Source organism: Pteropus medius, unplaced genomic scaffold (genome assembly GCF_902729225.1).
Source record: "Pteropus medius unplaced genomic scaffold, Ma_sr-lr_union100, whole genome shotgun sequence".
Lineage (NCBI taxonomy): Eukaryota > Metazoa > Chordata > Mammalia > Chiroptera > Pteropodidae > Pteropus > Pteropus medius.
The window spans coordinates 3,453,113-3,479,659 of record NW_024353909.1 but is presented as its reverse complement, the minus strand read 5'-3'; the positions used below and the strand labels follow the sequence as shown (position 1 = coordinate 3,479,659).

Below are 26,547 nucleotides of genomic sequence, written 5' to 3'. Positions count from 1 at the left end.
CCTTATACGATCTAACATTGCAAAATTAGATCAACACCTAAAAGACAGAATTAAGTTCATTTTAAGAAATTACATTCTAAGCATAACATTCTCCTTTGTAGTCTATAATTCCTGTTGGTAGAACTAAAAGAGCTCAGAAGGTGGGCAATGACATTCTTGAATGTGCCTTGTGTACACTTGATGTTTCTCATGCTGCTGAACATGGGAGAGAAAACCATCCAACTTCATTAACTACATCGCAGCTTAAATTCAGGACCCCCAACCCCGAGGCCTGCCTTCACACTGCCTGGCAATCGCATTGTTCCCCTAGTCTTTTCCTGCTTCCACTCTCCTAGATGACCCTTCCCTACTTTGTCCTCTACTCACATATCCAACAACTAAGTCTCCAAATCTCCCTGATCCGCACTCTCAGGTCAAGTGATAACCTTGTTTTCTACCTCAAGGGGACAACAGAAACCATTAAGAGTCCTTTCCACTGACTCCTACCTTCAAATCTGCTCACCTGCCAGTGTCTGTACCCACAGACACTGCCTTCTCTCCCACTACCACAAGCTCTCTGTGCTCCAGCCCCTCTAGGTGCACACTGGCTTGGATCAAGAACACTGTCGTAGCATATTATTTTTCCCATCTGAAGGAAAAACCCCCACCAATTTACATCACCTCAGGAATTATTACTTCAGTTCATTCCTGCTCTTGAGCAAAATTCCCTTAAAAATTATCTAAACTTGCTATGCCTAATTTTTTTTTCTTTTTTTAGGCGAGGCAACCGTTGGTTGACCTCACAGATTGCAAGGACCTTGTCAGTTTACAATCCCTTATTTTTTATGCCTACAGCCCCTGGTCTTCCTAGGTGGTCTCCCAACCAAGTACTAACCAGGCCCGACCCTGCTTAGCTTCCGAGATCAGACAGGGTCGGGTTTGTTCAGAGTGACATGGCCATAGCCTAATTATTTTCTTGCTCTCTTTTTCCTTATTTTTAGAAACTGCTTTTTTAATTTTAAGTTTTCTAATTATGTAAAATATTTATAGAGTTCCAGTGTCAAAAAGATGAAACAAGGTACTTTCAGAAAGTCCTAAATTCCATCTTTGTCCTTTCGATTCTACTCCCTTTCTCTCCCCCATAGGTAATCATTTCCATTTTTGTTTGTTTTTCTGTTATGTTTATACATATGTTTGTATGTATGGGCCTATCTACACATATTAGCCCCTTTCTTAGATTAAAGTAGCATATGGTATACATTATTCTGCAGTTCGCTTTTTTCCATTAAAAAAAAAAATACTACAGAGATAACCCCATTTCAGTAGATAGAGATCTTCCTTATTTCTTTATATAACCAGTCCCCTCTTGATGGGTGTGTGGGTTGTTTCTACTCTTTGCTATTGCAAAGAGAGCTACCATGAATAGTCTTATACACGTGCCTTTTTGTATTTCTGCCAGTGTAATTTTGGGATTCCTAGCAACAGCATTGCTGAGTCGAAGGGTAAATATATATGTAATTTTGCTAGAGATTGCCAAATCCCGCTCCATAGAGACTGTATCTTCCTGCATCTCCACTAACGATTTAAGAGTGCCTATATCCAATAGAATACGTTGTTAAGTTTGTGGCTGTATGCCAACATGATAGGTGGGAAACGGTATCTCAGTTTATTTTAAATTTGCATTTCTCTATTTTTTTTTTTTTGGCAAGAATACTTCATAAGTGATGTGTATACTTACATTGGGGTATTTTCCTCTCTTTTTTTAAAATTAAACTTGTTATTTTGAGATAATGGTAGATTTATCTGAAGTTATAAGAAATAATACAGAGATGCCACGTCCTCTTTAGTCCATTTCTCCCAAGGGTAACATCTTGCAAAACTATAGTATAACCAGGACACTGACATTTATACTGTCAAGATAAAAAATTTTCCATCATCATAAGGGCTCCGCATGTGGCCCTTAACTAGCCATTCCTACTTCCCTCCTGACCTCACTACCTTCTTAGGCCCTGACAACCACTAACTTGTTCTCCACTGCTATCATTTTGTCATTTCATTTCAAGAATATTAAATAAATGGAATCATACAGTATGTAAGATTTTGAGATCGGTCCTGTTTTCTCAGCATAAATCTCTGAAGATTAATCCAGATTGTTGTGTATATCAATACTTTGTTTCTTTTTATTGCTGAATAGTATATGACACGGATGTTACCACGGTTGTTTAACCATCCACTTGTTGAAGGACGTCTGGGTTACTCCCAGTTTGGGGCTATTATAAATAAAGCTGCTATACATATTCATCTACATGTTTTTGTGTGCCATCTAACATGTTCCTCAGTTCTCTTACTTCTTATAAACTGGTTGGCTCTAACGGCTTAGATTCAAGTTCTAGTTTTTATAATACTTAATAGGCAGTGTCAAGTACTTCCATCAGAAATCACATAATGTCTGTCTCTCTCTCTATGTTAGTGGTCATTGATGATTATTTCTTAGATCGTTTTTTTCACTAGGGGTTGTGGGACCTTGTGTTTAGTATTTTACTGCAAACTGCTGGATTTATAAATATCAAAACATCACACATTTACTAATTAAACAAGAACAAAGTCAGAGCTAACTTATTTAGAAGTAGTAGCAAGAATGTAATTCGAGGATGGTGACAAATGATGATTCTCCTAAAGCACAGAATGTTTCAAAGGCTGTGCAACACTGTAGCCTTAGCCAAAATGGCAGATAATGCTACAAATATGTTTCAGATGTTGCCAAGAGAGAACTCCATTTATTAACAGTTGTTATGTCATCCTTTGATAATTAGTCTGAAGTAATAAGTTTATGTTATTTTACTTTATCAATGGCATAGAAGTATTTCAAAGCCTTCATAACCAGTATGTCTGTCTTGGTACATACAAGGTGAATATGAACTCTATTACAATACCACTTTTAACACAAACTTACACTTCTTATTCAGACATTCTGAAAATAAAAATCTCTTAAAAAAGGAATGCTTTTATATGTGAAATTTAAGTGCTTTTTCTTAATAAATGAAGGACAATCATGAGTTCAACTACTCCAGTGTGATAAAGTCAATCTGTAGCCTCAGTAATGCTGTGTGATAACACAAAGCATTAGACTCCTCTACTGAACGTTAAGGAACAAATTTACAAGTATTTCTCCCACCGACATGAGTATGGAGGAGGCATTTTGTAAGTTCATAATAAAAGTGCTATGACAATAATAGTTGTTTCTGAATACTTCTAAGCAATCATATTGTGCAAGTACTTTAGTTTAGTAACTAGCAATACTGGATTTCCAAAAGTGTTTTCACCTTTGACATGAATGGGAAGCTATCTAGAAGCAGACGATAACCTGAACAAAAAATAGAAATTGTACAATAATATAATATTAACAGTAATAATTACAATACATGTCAGGCATTGTTCTAATATTTTGCTTGTATTGTCTTAATTCTGATGACAATCTTTTGATGGAAACTGGGCTGCTCAGAAACTAAGTTGCTTGCCCAAGATGTCGCGACTGGAAAGTCATAGAAACAAGATACGAACTCAGGACTCTGACTCATGAACTCATGATTCTGAGCCTGAGCTCTTAGCTGCAATAACATACTTCCTGTCACTATGGGAATGTAGGCTCAGAATTTGCAGAATTGGCTTATATTAATTGAATAGAATTCTTTTTTTTTTTTGTCCAAGATTATCTTCTGCACATGCTATATTCCACAGTCGTAATCTCTTGCAAGTACATCAATAATATCGGAAAATACGTATTCACTTCAAAACCAAGAATAGCTGAGAATGTCTAAACACTCAACTCTTGGAGGGTGAAAGATGGATAGATAATCATTATCATTTAGGTTGTTTAGGAGCTGCTTTTCCAATCCTGGAGATGATAAGTAATGGTTCACGGCTGTAAGATGGCCGGCCAATACTAGGGATACAGTTTGTGAGAATGAAACATGTGACCCCTGGACTTGTGCAAAGATTAGGTTCACGACTGGGCCTCATTAACAATAATGTGCTATAACGACAAAATAGGACAAGGAGCTTGAAAGGGTAAGAATGAGAGATTTGAAGCTGGAAATTTACTACATTGAAATACTAGGTCCTTTCGATATCCAGTATTTGAGGAATACTGTAATAGAGAAATATTTCTTGTAATAGATAAATAGTGCAACATATTCTGTTCTATGCAGCACCCATAGATTCTTCATATTTTAGTAAGAATGTATTTGTGATTTTTTAAAAAGTAGAACAAAATCTGTACCTTGACAATAAGATATTGTAAGGTCTCCAAGAATTCACTCAGCTAAGAAATGCTTTCTGTAACCCCCACCATGAAAAACATTGCTTGATTAAAGAAACAAAAACAAAAAACACCCAACTACACACACACACACACACACACACACACACACGCACGCACGCACCCTTAATTCTGACTTACCTCTGAGGAAGCAAACCTCTAATTGATGACAATCTCCTCATCTTTTATCTTCTCATTTCCCTCCAGCATATTCTCTTTTCCTCCTTTGCTTCCTATGCTTCCCTCTAAAGCCCAAGTGCTGAATGGATTAGGGATATATATGTAGAAAATGGAACTTAACCAAGGATACACTTTCTCCCATACTCTGCCCAAGTTAAGCAATGAAGAGAACATCAAGGCACAACTCTTCCCACCTACCAGAGTGGGATTCATAAGGAAATCACTCCAAATGAACAGTTTCTTACTCTAATCAAAATCATGAAAATCAGGATCCTTATATCTGTCCTATGGCCTATCACTCATGGACTCACTAACTAATGTTCTCACATAGTCTCCTTATTTCAAATCAGTTTCTAAAGTTAGGTGTTTGGTAGCATGTAGCTTCATCACTTACCAGCCTGGCAAATGAAATAATGCTCCAGTGAGCACAAGTCTACTTTTGATGAGATCCAATTGGATTTTCTGGACATGTAAGTGCAGTCGGTGGGTTTTGGGGCCCATTGGGCTGTGACAGCTGTAGAAGGAAGACCAGACCCAGATGAGCCTCATACTCAAAAGACAAACATTTAAAAAAATAGATGAAAACTGAGTTTTGCTAGCTTTTAATGGATGAAAATTTAGGATTTCCCCCCACATATTACAGTTTATTTTTTTCATATTATGTGTTCTTTATCACAAGGCTTCGTATTAATTTACCTAGACTTCAACAAAGATGATTATGATATAAATGCCTTGGATTTTTCTCTAAGACCACAAGATTATGGTGCATAATTTTGAAAATATCTATCTAAGAAAGACAACAGGCAAATTTCTCTCCTACTTTCTGCATTAGTAAACTTGGAGCCAAGAATGACGAAGAGATATTTACCAGGAAAAAAGTAACCATAAAAGGTTTCTCACTTCAGAATTTTGCACAATACTTTCTGTGAAATATTAGATAAGTTAACTGTTGATATGCTTTGAGAAAAATCTCGTCTTTGCTGTGCAGACAAATCAAAGCCTGCATCACAAAAGTAAAAATATTTCAGAGAAATGATGGTAATGAAGTGAAGTAACTGATTTTTCTATATACAAAGGCAGAAAGATTTAAAATTTTTTTCCCCCAAAATAAAAGCAAAGAAGTTTCCTTTATAAACACTAAACCTCAGAGTCTTACTTGGGTTGTTTTTTTCTTGATATTTTCTCAGCAGCATTAAATTTTGCCCAATCCACCACTTCTTGCCTTCTTCCAAAAAGTTCCAGATGAGATCTTGAACCTCCTGGTTCCAAGCGTAAGCAAGGTGTCCTCCCTGGGCGCGACAGTAATTTTCTGCTTCCCCAAAGCTGCAGTAAAACCTGTTAAGCTGATAACAATTAATTTTACCATGTTGCTTTGGGCTATTTAGCTCACGTCCTAGAAAGATACTTGTTCTGATGTATAACCAAAACCAGGTTCTTCTTCTGAAGAACATTTTCTCTCTGAACTGCAAGTATGAAGATTGTGGAGGCTCAGCAGCTGCCTGGTCCTTTAAATATATTCTTGGTGGACTTGTCTTATTAGTATTATTCTTTAACAAATTGGGAATAGTTTGTCAAAGAGACAAAAGGTTTTGCTTTGTTTTGTTTTAAGGATCCAGGTGGAGTTCCTACCAGCTGAAAACAAAGATCAATAAAGCAATGGGCCTTTATAGCTAGGGAACCACCATCTGTGTCTATACAACCAGATATGCCTTCGGTTTTATAATAGATGTTTATTTGCTGAGTCTAAGCTGTAAGGGAGTAAAGAATGATGAATATCTAAATCAGTGCTACTTAAAAGTGAATAAGGAATTGTTTTTTTAAAGAACATGGATTTTACATTATTGTATTGTTTCTTAAATATTCACTTTATCCTAAATCTCTTATATAACTCTATTCTAAATCTCTTATTATAACCATAAAAACCAAAGGATAAATATTTAATGAAAGAATGAATACAAATTAAATACAAACAAAAGTGAAAAACAATGCAATTCATATTTGCTGAACTAAGTAGTCACTTGTCAAATATACACAGTTCTGGCCTACAACCGAATAGGTTCTTTTGAATTTGTCACGCAGTAGGAAAGAAGCAATTCTCTCATCACTTTTCTTTAACTTGTTGAAAAACCTTTCTTCATACAACGTCATTTGGTAGCACATCCTGTAGCACATCTATCATTTATGTATTTTAGCCAGTTCTTGTTCTTGGTACCAAAATGTGACCATAAATACAAATAAACATGGGCACTGAAATAACTTGGCAGGTTTCCGGGTTAAGTCGGTTATCCAAATGATGCCTACAATTTCTCTTTAAAATCATTATGGATGTGTACACCAAAATTAAATATTCTCTGAAATGTATACCTCAGTCATTTAAAAAACACTGTAGTAATCAAATGAAAGGTTAACATGGGATGGTTTAGTCTAATTAGGAAGAAAAGACAACAAATGTAGCTAATAAAGAAAAGTGCTACGAGAGAGGTACAGCTTAAATCTGTGAAGGTTCAGCTGACGAAGAAATTATTTCCAGCTCTTGAATTGACCATATAAGGATAGCCATATTTAGACAGATGAAATGGGCATCTTAGCAGAGGAGTCAGTGTGAGTAAATGCACAGAAGTGAGAAAGTGGAAGATATTTATAAAGAGAAAGAAATAATTCTGTGGGTGTGTCTGTGTGAGGGGGTGTACTTGGGGGGCGGTAGTGAGAACTGAAACCACAAAACTGAAATGTTTCAAATGCTAGGAAAAATATTTCATTATTTATTTGAAAGTTTTCTTAGCATAGGAATCCATCAAGTCTGTGCTGCAATGAGACGGTTTGAGTAAGGGATACCTTCAGTAAGTCTTAATTTTCCAACATCCTCATAAACATACATACATGGAAACATACATACGTTTTAAGCATTTTTTAAGTGAAACATGTTGACGGAATCTTCTTTGACATCTATACAGGTACTCTACACACTGCTGTAATTCATTTCAACCCTTTCTTCAGTGCCCGATACATACATTCTCAATACATGCTTCACCTACAGCAGCGGTCCCTAACCTTTTTGGCATCAAAGACCCGTGCTCCTGAGACTCTAGTCTCATGATCTGAGGTGGAGCTGAGGCGATGATGCTAGCGCTGGGCAGGGCTGCAAATACAGATGAAGCTTCGCTCCCCTGCCTATCGCTCACCTCCTGCTGTGCCAGCCGGGTTCCTCATCCGCCAAGGACATGGTGTTTGGGTGGGGAGGGGATTGGGGACCCCTAACCTAGAGCACAAGCGTTATCAATAAAATGTTTAATTAATATGATTAAAAAACTGGTGACAGTGTCGCTTAGAACTGAAGAATCCACGTATACGTAGTCTCTGCCCAGGTTGCAAGACCGCGGACGAGTAACCAACTCAACGGAGACACTAGAGCCGCACAGCCGCACCGGCGCCGCCGAATGCCCGGCCGCCGGAAGCTGGGCCGGCGGCGGAAGGGGCGGGGCCTCGCGGGTGCGCGCGCCGCCGTAGTCCAGCCAAACTCTCGGAGCGAAGCGGGGCCCTCCCTCTCCCCGCCATCTCCGCCAATGCAAACGAGACAGAGGCGGGCCCAGTGGCGGAAGGAGCATGGCGTGGAGGCAGCTGAAAGTGAGTTTGGAAATTGGAGCTCTTGGGGAAGCGAGGGAGAGTCGAAGCGAGAGCAGAGCTAGGGGAGAACGCCGGGCTGGCCCAGGCCAAGTGTGAACGGGAGTCCGCCCGAGATCGTGGGCCCATTCGTGTGTCTCTGCAAAGGCTCATGCGTGTGCATTTGTATACGTGTACTTGGTCTGTGTGTGTAAACAGCACGTGCGTGTCTGGGTTGATGCTGATCTTTGTCAGCGCACGTGGGCCAAACTTATGGAACGTGGCACAGGGTCGCGCAGTGATCACATGGCCGCCTACCACTGTGGGCAGCATCCAACGTGGAATGAAATTACAAGAAGGCGCGGTCCCAACCCTCTAGATATAATTTTAGGCCGAGGGCCCTTTGTAACGGTGCTCAGATATTTGTTGATTGACATTAAGGAGGCGTTCCTACAATCTGGAGACTAGGAGCTATTTATATTAACAGCAAGGAGTAATCCAAAAAGGCAAATCTGATCGTGTCACTTCCTTGTTTAGAGAACAAAACCGAAATCTTTATTCTGGCCAAGACCGCTGTCTCCCCAGCTTCTTTTTAAGACATACTTTTACTCCGCGGTTCCAAATAAACCTTTCTCTTTCCCCCATTCCTTGGGTGCATCACAGTCTCCTCTGCCACTTTTTCTTCCGCCCATGCCTCCTAGTTAACTCCTATTTATCCTTTAAATATCAGCGTCACTTCCTTAAGCCTCTATCTTCCTCTGAGATTAGGTTGGGTTCTTCCATTACCCTATACTTTTTTCTTCATAGCAATTGTCATAGTTATATATTTGCATGATCATTGATTTCTGTCTCCTCATGAGATTGTACTCCCCATGAAGGAAGGGACTTGGTCTGTTTAGCCGGCCTGTGAGTGGTCAATCACTATTTGACGAATGATCGAATGGATGAGTGAATGACTCAGCGTCTGGAAGTGATAGAGAAAAGTATGAACCACATTTAAATTAGGAGAGTGGTTCTTGACCCGATAAGACCTAATGCACCTTTAAAAAAAGTATTTTGCAATCCTCTTTATTATCCTGAAATAGAATTTATTTATAATCTTTCTATGTATAATTTTTAATAGTCAACATATGTCCTAACTGGAATATAAAGGAGAAATGAAAGTAATTTGTAATAAAATATGTATTTCAATATGTAAATGTTAGGGCATGACTCACCTAGTGAGATAGTTATGTGTTTAAGCCTCTACTTAGAAATTCTAGTGCTACAGGTATGTTTGTAATATGCCCCAACCAAAGTACCATACCATTCCTGATGGGATTTTCTGAAATAGTGAACAATTCTTGGTAATGTTCTGTGCAAAAATGTAGTCATCCCTCAATTTACAAGGAAATTGTATTTCTGGAAAAGTCAATGTACATAAAAACTATAAAGGAGATAGTTTGTATTTATTTGGTGAAATATAGTTTGGTTCTAGGATCAGATAATAGGAGTAGATACTTTTTATCTACTGAGTGTCAGTAGGACGTTCAACAGTCATACAGGACCAGGACAATTCATGTGTCTTAAAGTCTAAAACAATACAGGATGTCTGACTACTGATTCCTGCCTACTAAATCTATTAGCATTCCCCCCAAATGCCCACCACATGTCCCTTAGCAGGCAGTATTGTCACTTTTGAAACCTCTGGCCCGGAGTCCTTGAGGGCCAGAAGTGTAGACACAGCTTCTGACTGTAGAGGCCAATGTGTGCACAAGACTAGAAATGAAGGAGAGCAGGTTTAGCAGAAAGCTAGGGACATCAGTTCATGGTTATATGTCATTATGTCCTCTGTGTGGGGGTGTTCAAGGGCTCAGACAGGGCGCTGCAGGCGGGCGTTGAGGGCCAGTGTTTTTTTTTTTCCAGAAGCGGGCCCAGGATGCCCTGGTCATCCTGGGGGGCGGAGGACTTCTCTTTGCCTCCTACCTGACAGCCACGGGTGATGAGTATTTCTATGCTGAACACTTGATGCCGACTCTGCAGGGGCTGCTGGACCCTGAGTCAGCCCACAGGCTGGCTGTTCGTGTCACCTCCCTGGGGCTTCTTCCTCGTGCCACATTTCAAGACTCTGACATGCTGGTAGGTGCTCTTGGAACACCTTTTGCAATACAAAGTGAAGGTCCCCTAATTTACACAGCTGGGGCTGATTCTTTTGAAAAGCAGAGTCCCAAGTTAGCTCCAGTGAAAAACTGTCATCCTTATCTACAGAGCAGGAAACAGGCACAGAGTAAAGTGACTTACCCAAAGTCATACAGCTGGGAATTGGCTGAGTCAGGATTCAAACCCATGGAATCTGACTTGGCAACCGTCTCCTTAGCCACTAGCCTGCCTTGTTAAGGTCTCAGGTAGTTCAGTTTTCACCTCTGCAAAATACATAAGCATGCCAGAGTCATTAAATATCTAGGGTGACAGATATTTCTAGGCAAGCCCTTTGAGGAAGGCATATAAACCCTGTCCCAGCATCATTCAGCCCTACATTAACACATGGGCCCCACCATGTGCCTGTGACTGTTCTGGGTACCAGGGTACTGCAGCAAATGAAACAGAAGAATCCATGTCCTCCTAGAATCTGTATCCATGAGTAAGCTGTCCAAAAGACTTCTTACGAAATGGGAGACATCAGAATGATGTGAATATAAGGACAACAAACAAGCAGCACTCAGACCTCTTTGGTGAAGGGTCCCTACTGTAAATCAAAGGGACCCTTCTCTGCACTTTCCCTTTTTGTTTAAGAATCCCTTTCACTTCTCCATCCTGCAGTTTTGAGCAGATGTGGCATTTTACCTGGCTTAGCATACTTAAGCACTGAAATGCACTGTAGAATCAGAAAGAACATTCTTTTCCTTAAGCCTTCCTCATCCCAAACTGCTAGTTTGCGAGTCCTGGAACCTTGCGTAACAGGAGTGAGGAAAGAGTTGGATTTGGAGGGAAGTGAGGTTATGTCGGGGGGAGGTACAAAGCTATGTCCCATAAACATCGCCGATAGGGAGAGCAAATGTGGCCTTTCAGCTGTGGTCCTAAACACTGCTATGTGGGTCCCACCTCCAGCAACTCATTGTTTAGGCTGTAGTCCAGACTCAACTGACAGCCAGGACTCTTGATAATCTCACTCAATTTAACTTTCTAGTGTTAGCTGTCTACCATTTCCCTAATTCGTGGTTCTCCGTCCTGGCTGTGTATTAGAATCACCTGGGGGTACTTTTGGACCATACAGATGCTCTGGCTTGATGCCAGAGCCACTTAACCATAATCTCTGGGAGTGAGGACTGAAAGCTCCCTGGGGATCCTGTCATGCAGCCAGAGTTGAGGCGTTGTCCTTGAGCAAGGCCCGCTGGTCCAGCCACACTTGCTGCCTCACAGTCCATGAGGTACACACTTTTACCTTCACTTTTCGTCACTCTCCCTTCTTGGAATAGCCTTTCTACCTACTGCATCCAGGACTAGATGGTGCCTGCCCTTGGAGTTCGTTGTTAGTCCTGGCAAAGGTTTTCGTGGCTATAGTGATGGATTCCATTGGCAATCACTGGCTTTGTGACACAGCTCCTGATTTCTTTCACACCTTTTAAAGTATTTGTCTTGCTACTGGATTTGCTGGCTCCATCAGGGCAGGAATCCTGAATTACTTAGGAGTCAGTCCAGACCTGACAGTAATTAGGCCTCACTCTCTCTCATTCTAGAGAACAATCTGGAATCCACCCTCTGTCTGACAGGGAAGAACCTGTTTCCGGCCACTGCCTGGTTCTGGAGCCCAGCAGTCAGGTCTGCTCAGCTGACCACTTTCTTCCCTCTAGTGCCCGCAGGGTCTTGGGAAATCGCTGGGGCTTCGGATCGGCCTGGCTGAGGAGGGACCCCGGTGGGTCTGACTTTCTAAGCTGATTCAAGGATTTGCTGCTTGACACTGTTTCAGACTAGAACTAGCTAGGGGCTGACACCAATGAGCCACTCTCCCACCAAGGACAGTGGATAAGGAGGGATGGATTTTAACTATGACTGGAAAAGACAGTGTCCATCTCCTGCTCAACCTGTGGTGGAAACACTGTTTTTCTCCTCAGTCTTGGTCATGGATGACAAAGCCCGATTGTTCTTGAACTTCAGTAGGCATCAGAATCACCTGGAGAGCACTGTTAAAAACAGATTCCCTCAGAGCTCCATTCCGCCCACCATCCCCCAGACTCTGATCCCTTAGTCTGGAGATGGGCCCAGGGATCTGATGTTTAACAAGCTCCCCAGGGAATTCTGACATAGGTGTGCCGGGGGCCACACCTTAGGAGACCTTGGTATAGCCTTGTGTACCTCTTGACTTTGTCTCCCTCTCCCTAGGAAGTGAGAGTCCTGGGCCGTAAGTTCCGAAATCCAGTAGGAATTGCTGCAGGATTTGACAAGCATGGGGAGGCTGTGGATGGACTTTACAAGATGGGCTTTGGTTTTGTTGAGATAGGCAGTGTTACCCCAAAACCTCAGGAAGGAAACCCCAAACCCAGAGTCTTCCGCCTCCCTGAGGACCAAGCTGTCATTAACAGGTAGGTGAGGGGCCCAGAGGTAATAGGGATGTCTTCTTCCCAGCAGGGTTCTCGGGATGTTTCCTGTCATACAATGTGGACATTATTCTGTCATTTGGAATGTTCAGGAACCATGTTGAGCATATACCATGTGCCAGGCACAAAAGCAGGTTTTAGGGTTTCAGTTTGACACATATACACACTGAGTCTCGAAGAAACTATATAACTTAGCCACAACCATGAGATCATAAGCAGGAGAACTTAGTACAGATTTAGGCTCATTTGACTTTAGAGTTTGTGTTTTTTCCATATTGTTACTCCAGTGCCCTTGCCCAGCTCTGTCTAGTAGAAATATAATGCGAGCCCCATATGTAATTTAAAATAATCTAGTATATTGATAAAAATACTATGATAAAATAGTAAAAAGAAATACGTGAAGTTAATTTCAATTAATATAGTCAATTATATTAATTATATTACTTAATTAAAATAATATATTCTAAATATTTTTTAAATTTAAATTTATTGGGACGACACTGTTAATAAAATCATACAGGTTTCAAGTGTACAATTCTGTAATACATCATCAGTATATTGTATCGTGTGTTCACCACCCAAAGTCAGGTCTCCTTCTATCACCATATATTTGATCCTTTTTACTCTTTTCTGTCTCCCTCCAATATCGTTTTAACATATATTCAATCTAAAAATGATTAATTAGCTATTTACCTTCTTTTCCTTGTACCAAGTCCTCCAAATCCAGCGTTTGTCTTCAGCACTTCTTGGTGTGGACTGGCCTCGTTTTCGAGTGCTTGGTAACACGTGTGCTGAGTGAGTGGCTCTTGTATTGGACAGCACAGCCCTGGCCTTCAGCGAACTGGAAAATTTCATGTATTACATATACAGCTGCTTTTAGTAAGAGAGATCCTTCTAGACTGTTTAAAGACCTCTTCATAATCCCTGGGGAATTTTCATTACAGCAAACCCAGAAGGGGAAGAAGTTCCTACTTTTCGGTAACAGTATTGTGAAGTGCCTCCTTAGGGAGATTTTGATAGGCATCTTTGGGGCCATTAATGGCCTTCTGGAAGGCTGACCTGTGGGAAGTTTATTTGGCTGCACTTCCCGCTTTATTGTGGTTGTTTCAGGGAAATTTTCTAGCATTAGTGATCTAGTTATTGATCATTCTGCTGCATTGCACGCTGGGGTCGAAATCTTCAGAACGTCCAAGTCACTGAAAGTACTAGGGTGACGGTTCTTGGCAGAATCCTGTGGATGAGCAGTGGCTGCAAGTGGGGAGCCTGTGCTCCGGAGCACTGTGTATTCACCCTTCTTGCTCTATCTGGCACAGAGTGGGTGCTCAATAAACTCTTGCTGAATGAATGGATGACTTTATTCATTAAGTCAGCAAATGCCTGTGCCATTGCATCTGTTAGGTTTTTGGCTGCAAGTAACAAAGTGGCTTAAACAATAGGCATTTGTTGTTATTTTCTTCCATAACAGGTGTAGCAAGCAGCTCCAGGGTTGGTCGAGCAACAGGTCAATGTCAGGACTCTGGGCCAACTTCTCTGTGTCTTCCCTTCTCGTTTGTGAGATGGCTACCCCAGCTACAAGCATTGCGTCCTCTCGTGCGTGTCTGAAAGCAGAAAGGGAAAAGGAATCCTAGATTTTGGGGGAGGGGCAGTTCCCAGAAGCTCCCCATTAGTTATCACTGTGTGCCTCAGTGACCACGCCCAGTCACACGTTCATACTTCAGTTGCTAGCATGGCTGGAAAAGAGTCATTGCCATTTTCACCCAGTATCAGGGGAGGAAGGAAGGGAGAAATGGCCAACAGGTCAACAACCTACAGTGGGGCTAGGGAGACGGAGTTAAGCAAGAGAGATGAGGTTACTGTCTTTATGGAATGTCTAGTAGCAGGGTGATGGAAAAGTGAGATATGTCCTTTGTCCTAAAGAAGATTATAATCCAGGAGGGGGACTTAGAAAGACCAGTTACAGACTGCTCAGTGAATGGCAGGAGGTGACGCATTTGTGTCTGGGAGTTTGATGCAAGGAGGAGAGGGAGTGTGTGATCTGGGCCAGGAAGAGGGGACGATTTGAATAGGCAGAAAGGACAGGGAAACGCTGGCAGGATGGATTCCAGGAGGTGGGAAGAAGGAATTGTTAGAGGTGAGGGCTCCACTGGGCGTGTGTGTGGAGGTGCAAAGGCCAGGAGGAGTGGGGGCTGGGCCCAGACAGTCTGGGGCAGCTATGTGGCTGAGTCCGGGCTGTATCCAGTGCTAGTTGGCTGGGTGGCTTATTTGCAAGTTTTAATCTTTCCTTTTGTGTTTAATAGTGTTCTGACAAGTTCTCTAGGAGGTCAAGGGTGTTTAGATCTTGCGGTTCTTAAGAACCGACTTTCATTTTTTTCTTTTCTGTTTTTAAAAGTCCTATGTATGGCCATGGAGCCATGTCTTTTTTCTTCTGGTTGAGGGCTCTAACCTTGTCCCTTCTATCTGCTTGTGTGTTACAGATACGGATTTAATAGTCACGGGTTCTCAGTGGTGGAACACAGGTTACGGGCCAGACAGCAGACACAGGCCAGGCTCACAGAAGGTAAAGTGGGGCTGCATTAGAGGGGCTTTCTTCATTGGTTGGAAGGAAATGTGGGAGAAAGGTCTGGTACATTCCTAATGACATAAATGTGATTGAGCAATAGAAAAAACACTACAGAACTCAGGGCTCCTCTCTTAGAGGAATTTTCCTGGTTCCACCGGTATCCAAGATTTTAACGGAATTTCACAATTTAGCAAAGATGCACTTAGTTTCTGCCTTGTTATGTAACCTATGTTGTATCTTAACTGGGCAGCTCGGAAGGGAGCAAAACGTCGTGGCTCCTCTGATCACATAGATGTGGGTGTGGCTCGAATGCCATCTTCCTTGTCCTGCTCTGTTGTCTTTTTGTCCATTATATAAATAATGCGTGTGAATTATAGAAGTGTTAGTAACTACAGAGAGGCATAAAGAAGAAAATAAAAACTATTCACGCTCTTCCCCACTCAGGGATAACTACTCTTGGCATTTGGGAGTTCGGAAACACCATGCATTTTTGAAGGCCATTCGGAGATGCTGGTGTTTATTCCCTGGGGCTTTCCGTGTTGCTGTCCCTCAGGATGCACTAAGCGCCCAAGTGTCCTTTGGGATTATTTGGGGCCGTGACCTTTCTCCTCATTGGATCTCTCTCTGGAACTCCTTCCAGGATGTTTTAGTCTCATCAGATATCCTAGTGAGAAAAACCTCTGGATATGATTCATTTCAGGAAGGAGGCTGAAAGGGCCAAGGCTGATGTGGGGAGTAGGAAGTGACTCTGTTTAGAAATCCCCGGCTTAGGCAGAACCAGACCCTGCTATGCTACAAACCTTGCCGTTTGGGGAACTTTGAAGGTCACAGTGTGACTTTCACAGTTTGCGATACTCTCCTGCCTTCTTGCCTCTCTTTCCTTTTAATTGTCCACGGTGTTCTTTATACCAGCCTTCTCCCGTTCTTCCTTACTCGTCCCCCCTTACCTGTCCCCTCACCCCCCACTCTGGCACTAACATTCATTGGAGTGAGGCAAAATCCTATAGCAGAGCTCTGCACATAGTGTTTGGCAGCAGCTAGAAGCCTTGAAGACAGCTTATTGCTAGCACCATGCCAAGGAACATGAGTTGACAAAAGCTGTGGTACCATCTGGGGATAGAGTAATTCAGCAATTTCTGTCTAACTCCAAAATCTTGTCAGTTTGGGCAGATGACTACTAATAAAAGATCCATTAGCTACATGAAAGCGATACTCTCAAGCCAGTTTACCCGTGTGGAAAAGAATGAGAGCTTACAGATGCCCTTGGCTTGATGGAGGCTAGACTTGGGAAGCTTGGAGACCTTATATAACCTTTGTCTAATGGGTTACAACCCTCCTCCACAGTTAGCTTTTCACACACAATTAGCTACTCAAATCTCATTTACTTTCAAGCTGATAAAAGGACGACTACAGTTTAGGGTATGAAAAGTGGTTAGCAGGACTAGATGTCCTTTGATCCTCCCTGATCTGACACATGTTTTGTGGACTAACTTGATATTTCAGGCCTTTTCCCAACCATCAGAGGGAAAAATAGCTGGCACCACTGGCATGCCATTGACCTTTACAGAGAAGATGTTATCTTAGGAGAAGTACAGACAGCACCTTGCTTTCACGCACAGCCTGTTTCTGAAACGCATTTATCTGAAAGTCCAAAATGCAAGTCACCTGATAATCCCATGGATTTTTAAGTAAGGTGGCTGAACTACTTACTGTGCAAATCGAGACACTTCTGAGAGTGAAAGGGGGCAGGCATTAATAAGTTTGCCCAGGCTGCAGGCGTAACCAGGGCTGTCCGGGGAGCACTGGGATGTGTAGTCATCCCAGTTATAAGGGGGAGGCCCTTCTCAGAGAACTGAAATTATAAAATAATTATACCTCTGCATTCAGGCATGATAACTGAAAATATTTTCCAGTGTTTTATAGCCTTTAAGCTTGGTTTTTCTTCACAACTGCACACCCAGTCATTCGACCCAAGTCCAATGAGCTCCGGTTGAGAGTAAACAGTTGGCCCTTCTGACACGCCTGTTGATTTCTCTCTGTTCTCAGTTGTGTTACATTTATGAGCCCTACCTTTTTTTATCGCTAGTATTTACGTTCTGAATTTTTCCATTTTCCATTACATTAAAAAAAAGAAAAAGGGTGCGATGTAGTAAAACATCTTTGCCCAAACATTGCTAGGCAGACAGAGGTGGCGAGCTATTTCCTGCTCACTGGGCAGCAGCACCATGCAGCAGTCCACAGTGCTGGTCAGCTGGGCGGGACATTCTCACTGAAGGTGGAAGGCCTTGACAAGGGCTGTTCATATCAAGGAAATGTGTGGGAACAAAATCTTGACCAGCGATATTTGCAGATGGGCTGCCGCTGGGGATAAACCTGGGGAAGAATAAGACCTCGGCGGATGCTGCCTCGGACTATGCAGAGGGGGTTCGAGTCCTGGGCCCCTTGGCTGACTACCTGGTAGTGAATGTGTCCAGTCCCAACACCGCTGGGCTGCGGAGCCTTCAGGGAAAGGCTGAGCTGCGCCACCTGCTGACCAAGGTGGGAAATTACATCTCTAGGTCCTGCTGCACCAGCTTGTCCTACCTGCTGTTCATTCTCCTTGGCAAAGTTCCACTGTCACAGTCTAGGGACTGTCCTTAACACCTGGACCAGTTAGCATCCCTCACTATACCTCTAATCCCCTATCATAACACTGATTATGCTAATAGTGATTCACTGCTCAGTTATCTGTCCCAGCTGTTAAACCATAAGGTCCATGAGAGGGACCAGGTCTTGTATTTATCACCGTCCCTAGCATCTAGCACATTGAAAGAATGAATGAATTGAATGACTTTTCATCACACAGTACTCCTGACAGCATTACTTTGTTATCTCTTTTAGGAACAAAAGTCTAAATCAACCTTAATATATTAGTTGAAGTCAATGACAATATTAGGATTAAATCACGGGGCCTACTGGTTCAAGAGAATGGAATTGCCTTGATGGGGTCTTTTGCATAACTGAGGGCTGTGTTTCCTGAAAAGGAGAAATGGCTCATGCTTTAGTTTGATAGTTGATGGTGAAAATACACTGATCTGCAGTAGGTCACAGTTGCACCCTCCAGCTGTGGTCTCGGGTCCTCATCGCTGGCCGCATGCTGCTCTAGGTGCGGCAGGAGAGGGACGCCCTGAAGAGTGCGCACAAGCCGGCCTTGCTGGTGAAGATCGCGCCCGACCTCACGGCCCAGGACAAGGAGGATATCGCCAGTGTGGTGAGAGAGGTGCGAGTCGGGGCTGGGGAGTGTCGGTCCCTCCCTGCTGCTCAAGGCCAGTGGGCCAGCCGGGCTACCCCAGACCAGCCTGTGGTTTCTGTGATACCGAGGGCTTGTTTGGGGTCTGTCACAGCGTAATTCATAATATAATAAAAAGCAGATGTTTGAATAAATGAAGGAGTCTTTTTCTCAGGTCTCTTCCCTCCTCTCTTTCCTCCTCTTCACCAGCCAGGGCTTTAAGGCTTGTGCTTGCACCCTTGGCCAGTCTCAGACTGGAGTACAAGCATATCTCAGGTGTTGAAGTTTTTATAAATTGAAGGCAAGACCCCCCACTAGCAAAAGGATTATGGCTCACATTATTGCGAGACTCACTTTGTTGTGGTGGTCTGGAACCAAACCCACAATATCTGCACGGTATGCCCGTGTTCTCTCTTCAGTCTGACACCAGGTCTCTGTCTTATAGGAGAGCAGTAGAAACAGACCGAGCCTGACAGTCCTGGGTTCTAGGACAGTCTGCAGTGGGTTGTAGTGAGGATTAAATCCTGTCGCAGTGGAACATTATGGGTGGTCAGAGTGTGATGGCAGCTGTTTGTCCTGTCGAGGCTCATTCTGACACTGTTCTAGAAGAACAGTGAGATCTTGCGTCTGGGTTGTGGTGTGGGCACCTGGCCTGGCTCCTGGCTCAGACCCCCGGGGAAGCCTCTCTCGGTTGTCAGTGTCGTGACTGGAGGGGTTTTTCTCTGTCTCACACTGCAGTTGTGTATCGATGGACTGATTGTCACGAACACCACAGTAAGTCGCCCTGCCGGCCTCCAGGGTGCCCTGCGCTCTGAAACAGGAGGGCTGAGCGGGAAGCCCCTCCGGGATTTATCAACACAAACCATCCGGGAGATGTATGCACTCACCCAAGGCAAGGAGCTGGTGTCTGTGTCTTCAGATTTGTGTGTGGCTCAGGCCCTGGGGTCACAATCAGAATCGTGAATTGCTGTAGTCAGCAGGGGGCCCGAGGGCTGAAGCCATACTGACTTCTTGGTTCTCGCCCTTCCTCAGTGTTGCCTTGTGCTTCTCTGCAGGCAGAGTCCCCATCATCGGAGTTGGTGGGGTCAGCAGCGGGCAAGATGCACTGGAGAAGATTCGGGCGGGGGCCTCCCTGGTACAGCTGTACACGGCCCTCACCTACCGGGGGCCACCCGTGGTGGGCAGAGTCAAACGAGAGCTGGAGGCCCTTTTGAGGTAAGTGGGGCCGCCTGTGGCTTGAAACAAAAGTTCATGTGGTTATCATTGCAGAATGACTCAAGTCAAAAAGGGATGCTATTCATCCGTCTATTTATTTTTCATGGAAAAAGGATTTGAAGGGTATATTGCAAACGCAGGGGCAAATTACTCTGTTGCTCCTTTGACGAAGGACAAGGCATGTCATGAATTCAAGATTAACTTTCAAGGCAAAGGTGTCTATAGGCCCGAGGAGTTCTGGTGGCATTGCCATTAATTCAGTAACCCTGGCTTGATGTCTGGGACTGACTGCCTTCCTGAAGACCTGGATGTTCATGTCTAGGTCCCTGGGTGGAGACTGTTGGAGTCATGAGGTCTGTGTTAAGGAGAGAAAGGCAGGTGCCATCATGGAGCAGATAGAGCCCAGGCTTCCGGTAAGAATAGAGCCCGTCCTTCACTATTTGCTGAAATTGTTTTGTTTTCTTTTTCCAGGGAGCAAGGTTTTACCAGAGTCACAGATGCCATTGGAGCAGATCATCGGAGGTGAGGACATTATCCGTGGGAAGTGTGATCCGGAAACTTCCCACTAACTCAGGCGAGCCTTTGTGGCTGGATCAAAAGAGGAGGGACTCTGCCTCGAGCCACACCCCCAAACTCCAAGAGCCCTTTCTCTGAGGCCAGGCTGGGCTGTAAAAGCCAATTGTGAGGGTCTCCAAATCAACACAAGGCTTTCTTCAATCACCAGTCAAGCCATGAACTGCATTTAGGGCTTTTTCCAGACATAAATCCTACGACCCTTTAATATTGCAAGGACATTAGATATTTGGCGGGGGTGGGAGGGGGTAATAAAGCCATTTCAAACCTGGATTTAAGTCTCAGCCCTTTCTGGAGGGCCTCTGCTACTCGGGTTCTGAGGCGGGCTTCCCAGGAGCTTGACTCTCTTTCATTCTATCTTTATTTTTTGTTAATTTTAACTTTATTTTGAAACTATTTCAACAGAAACAAAAGCTGTAAGAAAAGGGCCGTGGATGGCTATCCTCTCCCAGGGTCTTCATACCATCTTCTTCTGAGTGTCTGTGTCCTGATGTCTTATAAGGACATCAGTCATTTTGGATTAGGGCCCACCCCAGTGACCTCATTTTAACTTGATTACCTCTGTAAACACCCTGTCTCCAAATAAGGTCACACTGTGAGGTACTGGGGGATTTCAACATAACCAGTTTTGGGGAGATATAATTTAACCCATCACAAGGAATGTGCTTGCTGACTCCCTGCTTTCATGTCTGTGACCTGAGGTGCCCTTACGCAGACAGATTCTCAAGGTGCTTGAAGATACTAGACAAGAGGCCAAAGAGGTATAGTCATTAGCTAACGAAATAGAGAAATGCTAATCTTTTCAATACCGAAAAGCAAATGGTGAAGAGAAACCCTGTCTGGGAAGAGCTGTTGATGTCAACAGAAAAATCACCTTCGTTCCCATCGCCGTAGTACAGGTTGTATTTTAAAGTGATTTCTCGGTATCTCTGTGGAGATACTGAGAAATATATGTGCAATAATGATAACGAGTCCTGTTGCCTCATCTTTTCATCTCGGCCCAGCGTGGCCCTTCCTCCATCCACTCAGTCTCTGCCAAGAAACCAGCGGCCAGGCTCCTGTTGTTTTTTTTCAAAGATCTTTTTCCTGGTTTTTATCTCACTATGAAAATAATGCCTACTCAAATATAAATTTAAACAATACAGCCTCCAAATAAAAGCTGTCTACCTCTGTACCCCTCGATCCTACTTCCCAGAGCTAATTGGTTAATTTTTATATCTATCTAGATTTTTCCAGACATTTTTCTTTGTATCTATGAACATGTATATCCATAGCTATCTTTTTCATCTATCTGCATATTCATATAGAATTGTTTCAAGGACAGTACAAAGAACTATTATTCAATACTCAGTCATATGAGAGTAAATTGCTGATCTGATGCCCGATCATCTGAATATTTTAGTGTGGATTTCTTGCAAACGAGTATCTTCTGCTACATAACCACAATACAACCATCAAAATCGGAGTATCAGCACTGATACATTACTTCCATCTAATCAGGACATGTGGGAGGCAGAACCCCTAAAATGCCTCCCACCCCCTTACAAATGCCCTGCCCTAATCCCTGGAACCTAAGAATATGAGGAGATAGCACTCCCATGATTGTTATGCGGTTTAAGATAGGAACCTCCCAGAAGATAAGAGATTTGGGTAGGTCTGATCTAATCACACAGGCCCCTTTAAGAGCAGAGAGTTTTCTCTGGGGGAAGAAAGACAGATTGGAAGCATGAGAGGGAATCATGAAAGTCCTGTTGCTACTTTGAAGATGGGGGTGGGGGGCATGGCCAAGGGCATGTCTTGGATAGCTCAGAAGGTTGTTGGCGGAGCTTATTCAGTGCCTCAGGAAAATCAAGTGTGCATGACACTGGGGTTTCATTCAGGTCCGTTCTCAGTGGCAGTGGGCCCGGGCTCTATTTCAAAGAGTACCCGGCTCTTCACTCAAGGTGGCTTGCCACCCAGGAAGGCCAGCTGGTATCTCATTTGATCAGAGAAGGTGGAAATCTGCATGTTAGATATGGTAACTCCAGTGTTTAAAATTAGAGCCAGTCCATCCAAATCGGTGTGTGGGTCAGATGTGAATTATGGCCTCCCACTTAGGTGTCTGGTCCCTCCCATTCTGGGGCAGCAGTTAGTTACTCTCCAACTTCTGAGAGCTAGGAGCCCAGCAGGGGGAACGGTTGGGAGTGGGAGGATATCAGGATGACCATCCCAGCCAGGGCGGGGACAGGAGGGTCTCAGAATGTGCTGGTGACTCCGTGAATCACCATGGATTGGGGGAGAGTGGGGACTTGAAGTTGGCCTCCAGAGATTCGCCGAACCCCGCTGAGGCCCTATTTTCTCACCTGCAAAAACAGTGGTTTAGAGGATTAAATGATACCTTAACAACTTTTACAAAGATGCATATGACATGCCAGGCACATTATGTACTTATTAGACATGGGCAATCATGTAAATTTTGTGTGCTTCATTTTCCTAATGTGTAAAATGGGGAGAAGCACAGTACCCATCTCAAAGGGATGTTATGAGGATTAAATATGAAGCACAGTAGTGCTTAACGCATCCTACCCTCCTAATAAATGTTACTTTTAATATCTCTAATCACCAGGAATGTCCTGCAAATAGGTATAACCAGCTTGTATTTACAGATGAAACCAGGGCTTTGAGAGATTAAATAACTTCTCCAAACCTGGCAGCTAGGAATCAGCAGAACTGGGCCCCTGAATACCTCTGAAAAGTATTAATTCCTTTTCACCTTTTCTTTTCTCTCAAAAATTCACCTTCTATTAACAGATAGACTTCCTACTGTGTGCCATTACTTTTTTGAAAAGCTTTCATAGACACTTGCCCTGGGAACTTGATTGTCTGATAGAAGGTGGTAGAGCGGGGTCTAGTGGTCAAATCTTGGAGTCCCTTAGAGGAGGAGAACATTCTGTAGGAACCACAGTGTCAGCCAGGGCTGAGCCTGAGGCTCTAAAACGGAGCAGTTTGAAACAACCATTTATTATCTCACAGGGTATCAATGGGTCAGAAGTTCAGGAGCAACTTAATTGGGTGGTTCTGGCTCAGCGTCTCTCATGAGGTTGTAATCAAGACATTGGCCAGGGCTGCAGTTATCTAAGGCTTACCTGGGGCTGGATGGGTCACTCACGTGGCTCCTGTGTTAGTGCTGGCTGTCAGCCTGAGGCGTCAGTGAATCTCTCCATAGGGTTGCCCTAGTGTCCTTAAGCTGCAGCGTCTGGCTTCTCTCAGAGTGAGTGATCTAATTGGAAGCAAGGTGGAAGCTGCAGTCTCTTGTGACCTAGTCTCGGAAGTCATACACTTACTTATGCCACATTCATTCTATTCATTAGAACAGCGTTGCCAGTTTTAGTAAAACACACACACATGATGCCCCATTAAATGTGAATTCCAGATAAACAATGAATACGTTTTAAGTATATCCCATGCAATAATTAGGGCATACTTATATTAAAATTTACTTGTTTATCTGAAATTCGAATTTAATTGGGCATCATGTATTTTATCTGGGGGAACTTGTATTAGAAGCGAGTCACTTAGTCTGGCCCACACTCAAGGGGAGGGGAATTAGGTTCCATTTTTAAAGGGAGGAATGTCAGAATTCGTGCAGATGTTTCCAAACCACCACAAGCAGAATTTTGAAAACTTTCATTTGGTCCTGGTGTCTGAGGGTCATTGCGTGGGAGCCTAATAGGATGAAGTAGTTCTGGCACAAGCAAAGTCACCTTCCTAAAAATCTTGCACATTTGTAAGTTTACAGCAAATCAGACACAATATCTTCTTTGATCCTCAGACAGCCCTGGAGGTGGGTGAGGCAATAATTATGATCCCCATTGTACAGATGAGGAAACCGAAGTGCCTAAGATAATATTGGCAGAAACAGTGGAGGGAGGACAGATTCTCCTAATGGCAAGTGTAGCCCTGTGTCCTGATAGACTGCTGATGCCCCCGCTGTCTAAGACGTCTTGGATTCATTTCCTACCTTCTGCCTCAAATAGGTGATGGCGTTTGTGGATCCTTGCTGCCGTGCTGCCTTCCAGGTGACGGGGGGAAGAAGGCCCTCGGAAGCTGAGGGCTAAGGCGCAGTCTTCTCTCTGCCAGTCCCCACAAGCTCTGAGATCCCCGCTGGCGAGACTACGGGGATTCTCAACTGACTGGCTCCAGAGTGCCAGTCAGGAACATCATTCCCTGTCACCAGCAGGCAGTCAGCCTCATGTGAAAAAGACTGAAACGGCTAAACCAAGTAGAGAACTACTCTTCCCCAATTTTTATTATAAGAAATTTAGACATGCAGAAAAGTTGAAAGAATACTGTAATAAGTATCCATACCCCCTCCACCTATCTTATTATCAGTAATTCTTACTATCTTTTCCATGTCTATCAATCTCTTTACCTATTTATATTCTGTATTTTAATGAACTATTTTGGAGGAAGTGGTAGATGTCGGGACACCTCACTCTTAACTACTTTATAGCCTGCTAAAAATAAGAACATGTTCCTATGAAACATAATTCTATGATTACACCTAAGAAAATTAGTTATCAGTCTATGATATCTAACATTCTGTCTATATTCTAATTTTCCCTATCATCTTAAAAATATCTTTAGTAGTCCATCAAGGCTTACCTATATGTCTCTTTAGTCTTTTAAAATCTAGAACAGTCATCTCTGAAGAGATGAGGCCAGTTGCCGTATAATCAGTTCTACATTCTGGCCCAGAATAAAGGCTGTATTTCCTGATCCTAGTTATAGCTGGATGTGGCTATATGACCAAAACCTACTCAATGATATGTGAAAGTATTGTGTGCAACTTCTGCAAAGTCTTCTGCTGCCTAGAACATAAGTATGATGGCTGGAGCTCTGGCAGCCATTTTAGACCTGAGGATTAGGGTCAACCCAAAGGCGAAAGCTGGAAAGAGCTTCATAGAACTGATCCAGCTCTGTCTGCTTACTTTTCCACCTCTTTTATTTGAGAAAATAAAATCGTTCATGTTTAAGTCACTGTGAATTAGGGTTTTTGCTCACATTTAGCCACATTTAATTCTAGCTAATAAAAGAGCCAGATTGAGGCCTATTGTAATCTTGCATTTGCCTGCAAGTTATGTTATCTGCTTTCTACTTGGCTAATACACACTTCAGGATTTCTCTTTCCTCCAGATGTACATTTCTGGTGCCAGTACACTGTGAGAATGTTCTCAGACTATCATGTTACCTACCCTCTAGTGTTGAATGAATCTTGGCAGTCAGGGAAAATTTCTCTAAGAACCTTGTGATTATAAATGTGGGAAATGAAAAAAAATGTGGAAAATGAAGTTTGTGTGGCTTGTCACATGGAAGAGGACACCGGGGGCAGGTCTGAGAGGGGTGTGTGCAGGAGCAGGGTGGGAATGACTTGGAATTGGCACACGGTGGGTGAGATCCCTGGGCAGCAGCACGGGCAAGGCGCCAAAGGGCAGGGCTTTTAGGAGAGGAACACAGTAAACGTGCAACTCTGCATTCTTGCCAGCTGAGAAGTGATTTTCTGGGAGTTGAAAACTCCATTTGGAAAGTGTCTCACAGGAAACAAAAGGAGTTACAATGTGTGAAGGCAATCTGGCCGCACCACCTGATGCCCATTAATCACTGGGGTTGCCTTGGTGGGTCCGGGAACACAGCTGTGCCTGGAGGGTCGGAACGTGTCCTGGGTCAGCATGACATCCATCCTGCTCCAAGCATGTGGAACACACGTAACCTTGGTGCTGCCATTTCAGCCCTGGTTATCTGAGAAACTGGTCAGCCTTCAAGCTTCGAGCATTCTCTTGGATGTGGAATTTTTAGTCTTTAATGGATCTAGTGCCATTTTCCTACCTTAACAGAGCAAAAGGTGTGGATCCCAAGTCTGGAGACCTAAAGGAAATCACTGTGGTTCGGCCAGAATTTCAACTATCTTTGAGACTCTGATGTAACCATTAAAAAACAAACACACACATGCAAATATATACATATTTATATCCAATGGACGCACATGTGAATATAGATATGAGAGAGAGAGAGGAAGAGAATAGGGCTGACCCCTATTCACTTGTTCTTTCACTCATTCTTTCAACAACCACTTGCCGAGATCCAACTTCCTGCCAGTGGCTGTGCTACGTGTGGAGATAAAGATAACTGACTTTCCCACCACTTCTCAGTGTCTCAGAGACAAATAAAACACGACTGGCCAGAGCCTATCGGGTCACACCCCACGACAGTGGACGGAGCTCAGTGCCTCTCTAGCAGAGAG

The 26,547-nt window shown here is 43.3% G+C and overlaps 3 protein-coding genes and 1 pseudogene across 17 annotated transcripts in view; 1 reads left to right on the top strand and 3 right to left on the bottom strand.

Moving 5' to 3' along the window:
• PKD1L3 (polycystin 1 like 3, transient receptor potential channel interacting) overlaps positions 1 to 13,850 on the bottom strand; it is a 70,427-nt gene extending 56,577 nt beyond the window's left edge. The window contains exons 1-4 of one of the 9 annotated variants that reach the window (XM_039851923.1): positions 13,345 to 13,850; positions 10,358 to 10,479; positions 5,634 to 5,820; positions 4,872 to 4,991 (exon numbers count right to left, since the gene is read on the bottom strand). In XM_039851923.1, coding sequence (XP_039707857.1) covers positions 4,872 to 4,991; positions 5,634 to 5,670 — 157 coding nt within the window. In that variant the 5' untranslated portion in view covers positions 5,671 to 5,820; positions 10,358 to 10,479; positions 13,345 to 13,850. Of the gene's footprint in view, positions 1 to 4,871; positions 4,992 to 5,633; positions 6,413 to 7,528; positions 7,616 to 7,659; positions 7,917 to 10,357; positions 12,439 to 13,344 lie in introns of those variants that run through there. The other 8 variants (XM_039851924.1, XM_039851922.1, XM_039851919.1 and 5 more) reach the window with 8 other exon arrangements.
• Positions 826 to 944, bottom strand: LOC120594003 (uncharacterized; annotated as a pseudogene).
• Positions 7,973 to 25,597, top strand: DHODH (dihydroorotate dehydrogenase (quinone)). Of its 7 annotated transcripts, none has more exons than XR_005650464.1 (10): positions 7,973 to 8,101; positions 9,983 to 10,195; positions 12,437 to 12,636; positions 15,126 to 15,208; positions 17,562 to 17,749; positions 18,357 to 18,470; positions 19,218 to 19,253; positions 19,535 to 19,694; positions 20,166 to 20,216; positions 24,284 to 24,374. XR_005650464.1 is itself a non-coding variant. In XM_039851954.1 (10 exons), the coding sequence occupies exons 1-10, from the start codon at positions 8,081 to 8,083 to the stop codon at positions 24,285 to 24,287; spliced, it is 1,188 nt and encodes a 395-aa protein (XP_039707888.1). In that variant the 5' UTR covers positions 7,974 to 8,080; the 3' UTR covers positions 24,288 to 25,597. The 7 variants fall into 7 exon arrangements, 6 of the variants coding, with proteins under 6 accessions (XP_039707891.1, XP_039707890.1, XP_039707888.1 ...); XM_039851954.1 differs by having other exon boundaries at positions 7,974 to 8,101; positions 19,218 to 19,371; positions 24,284 to 25,597; XM_039851957.1 differs by lacking the exon at positions 24,284 to 24,374 and having other exon boundaries at positions 18,357 to 18,461; positions 20,166 to 20,315.
• Positions 13,985 to 26,547, bottom strand: part of TXNL4B (thioredoxin like 4B) — a 36,990-nt gene continuing 24,427 nt past the window's right edge. The window contains exon 4 of the mRNA XM_039851964.1: positions 13,985 to 14,249. Within this exon, the coding sequence (XP_039707898.1) occupies positions 14,018 to 14,249 (232 nt within the window). The 3' untranslated portion in view covers positions 13,985 to 14,017. The remainder of the gene's footprint in view (positions 14,250 to 26,547) is intronic.

Bases quoted from the DNA above. Each gene is read 5' to 3' on its own strand.
- DHODH (XM_039851954.1), top strand. From the start codon at position 8,081: ATGGCGTGGAGGCAGCTGAAA. The intron at 10,196-12,436 runs GTAGGTGCTCTT...CCCTCTCCCTAG, and splicing joins TTCAAGACTCTGACATGCTG to GAAGTGAGAGTCCTGGGCCG. The intron at 19,695-20,165 runs GTAAGTGGGGCC...TTCTTTTTCCAG, and splicing joins GAGCTGGAGGCCCTTTTGAG to GGAGCAAGGTTTTACCAGAG.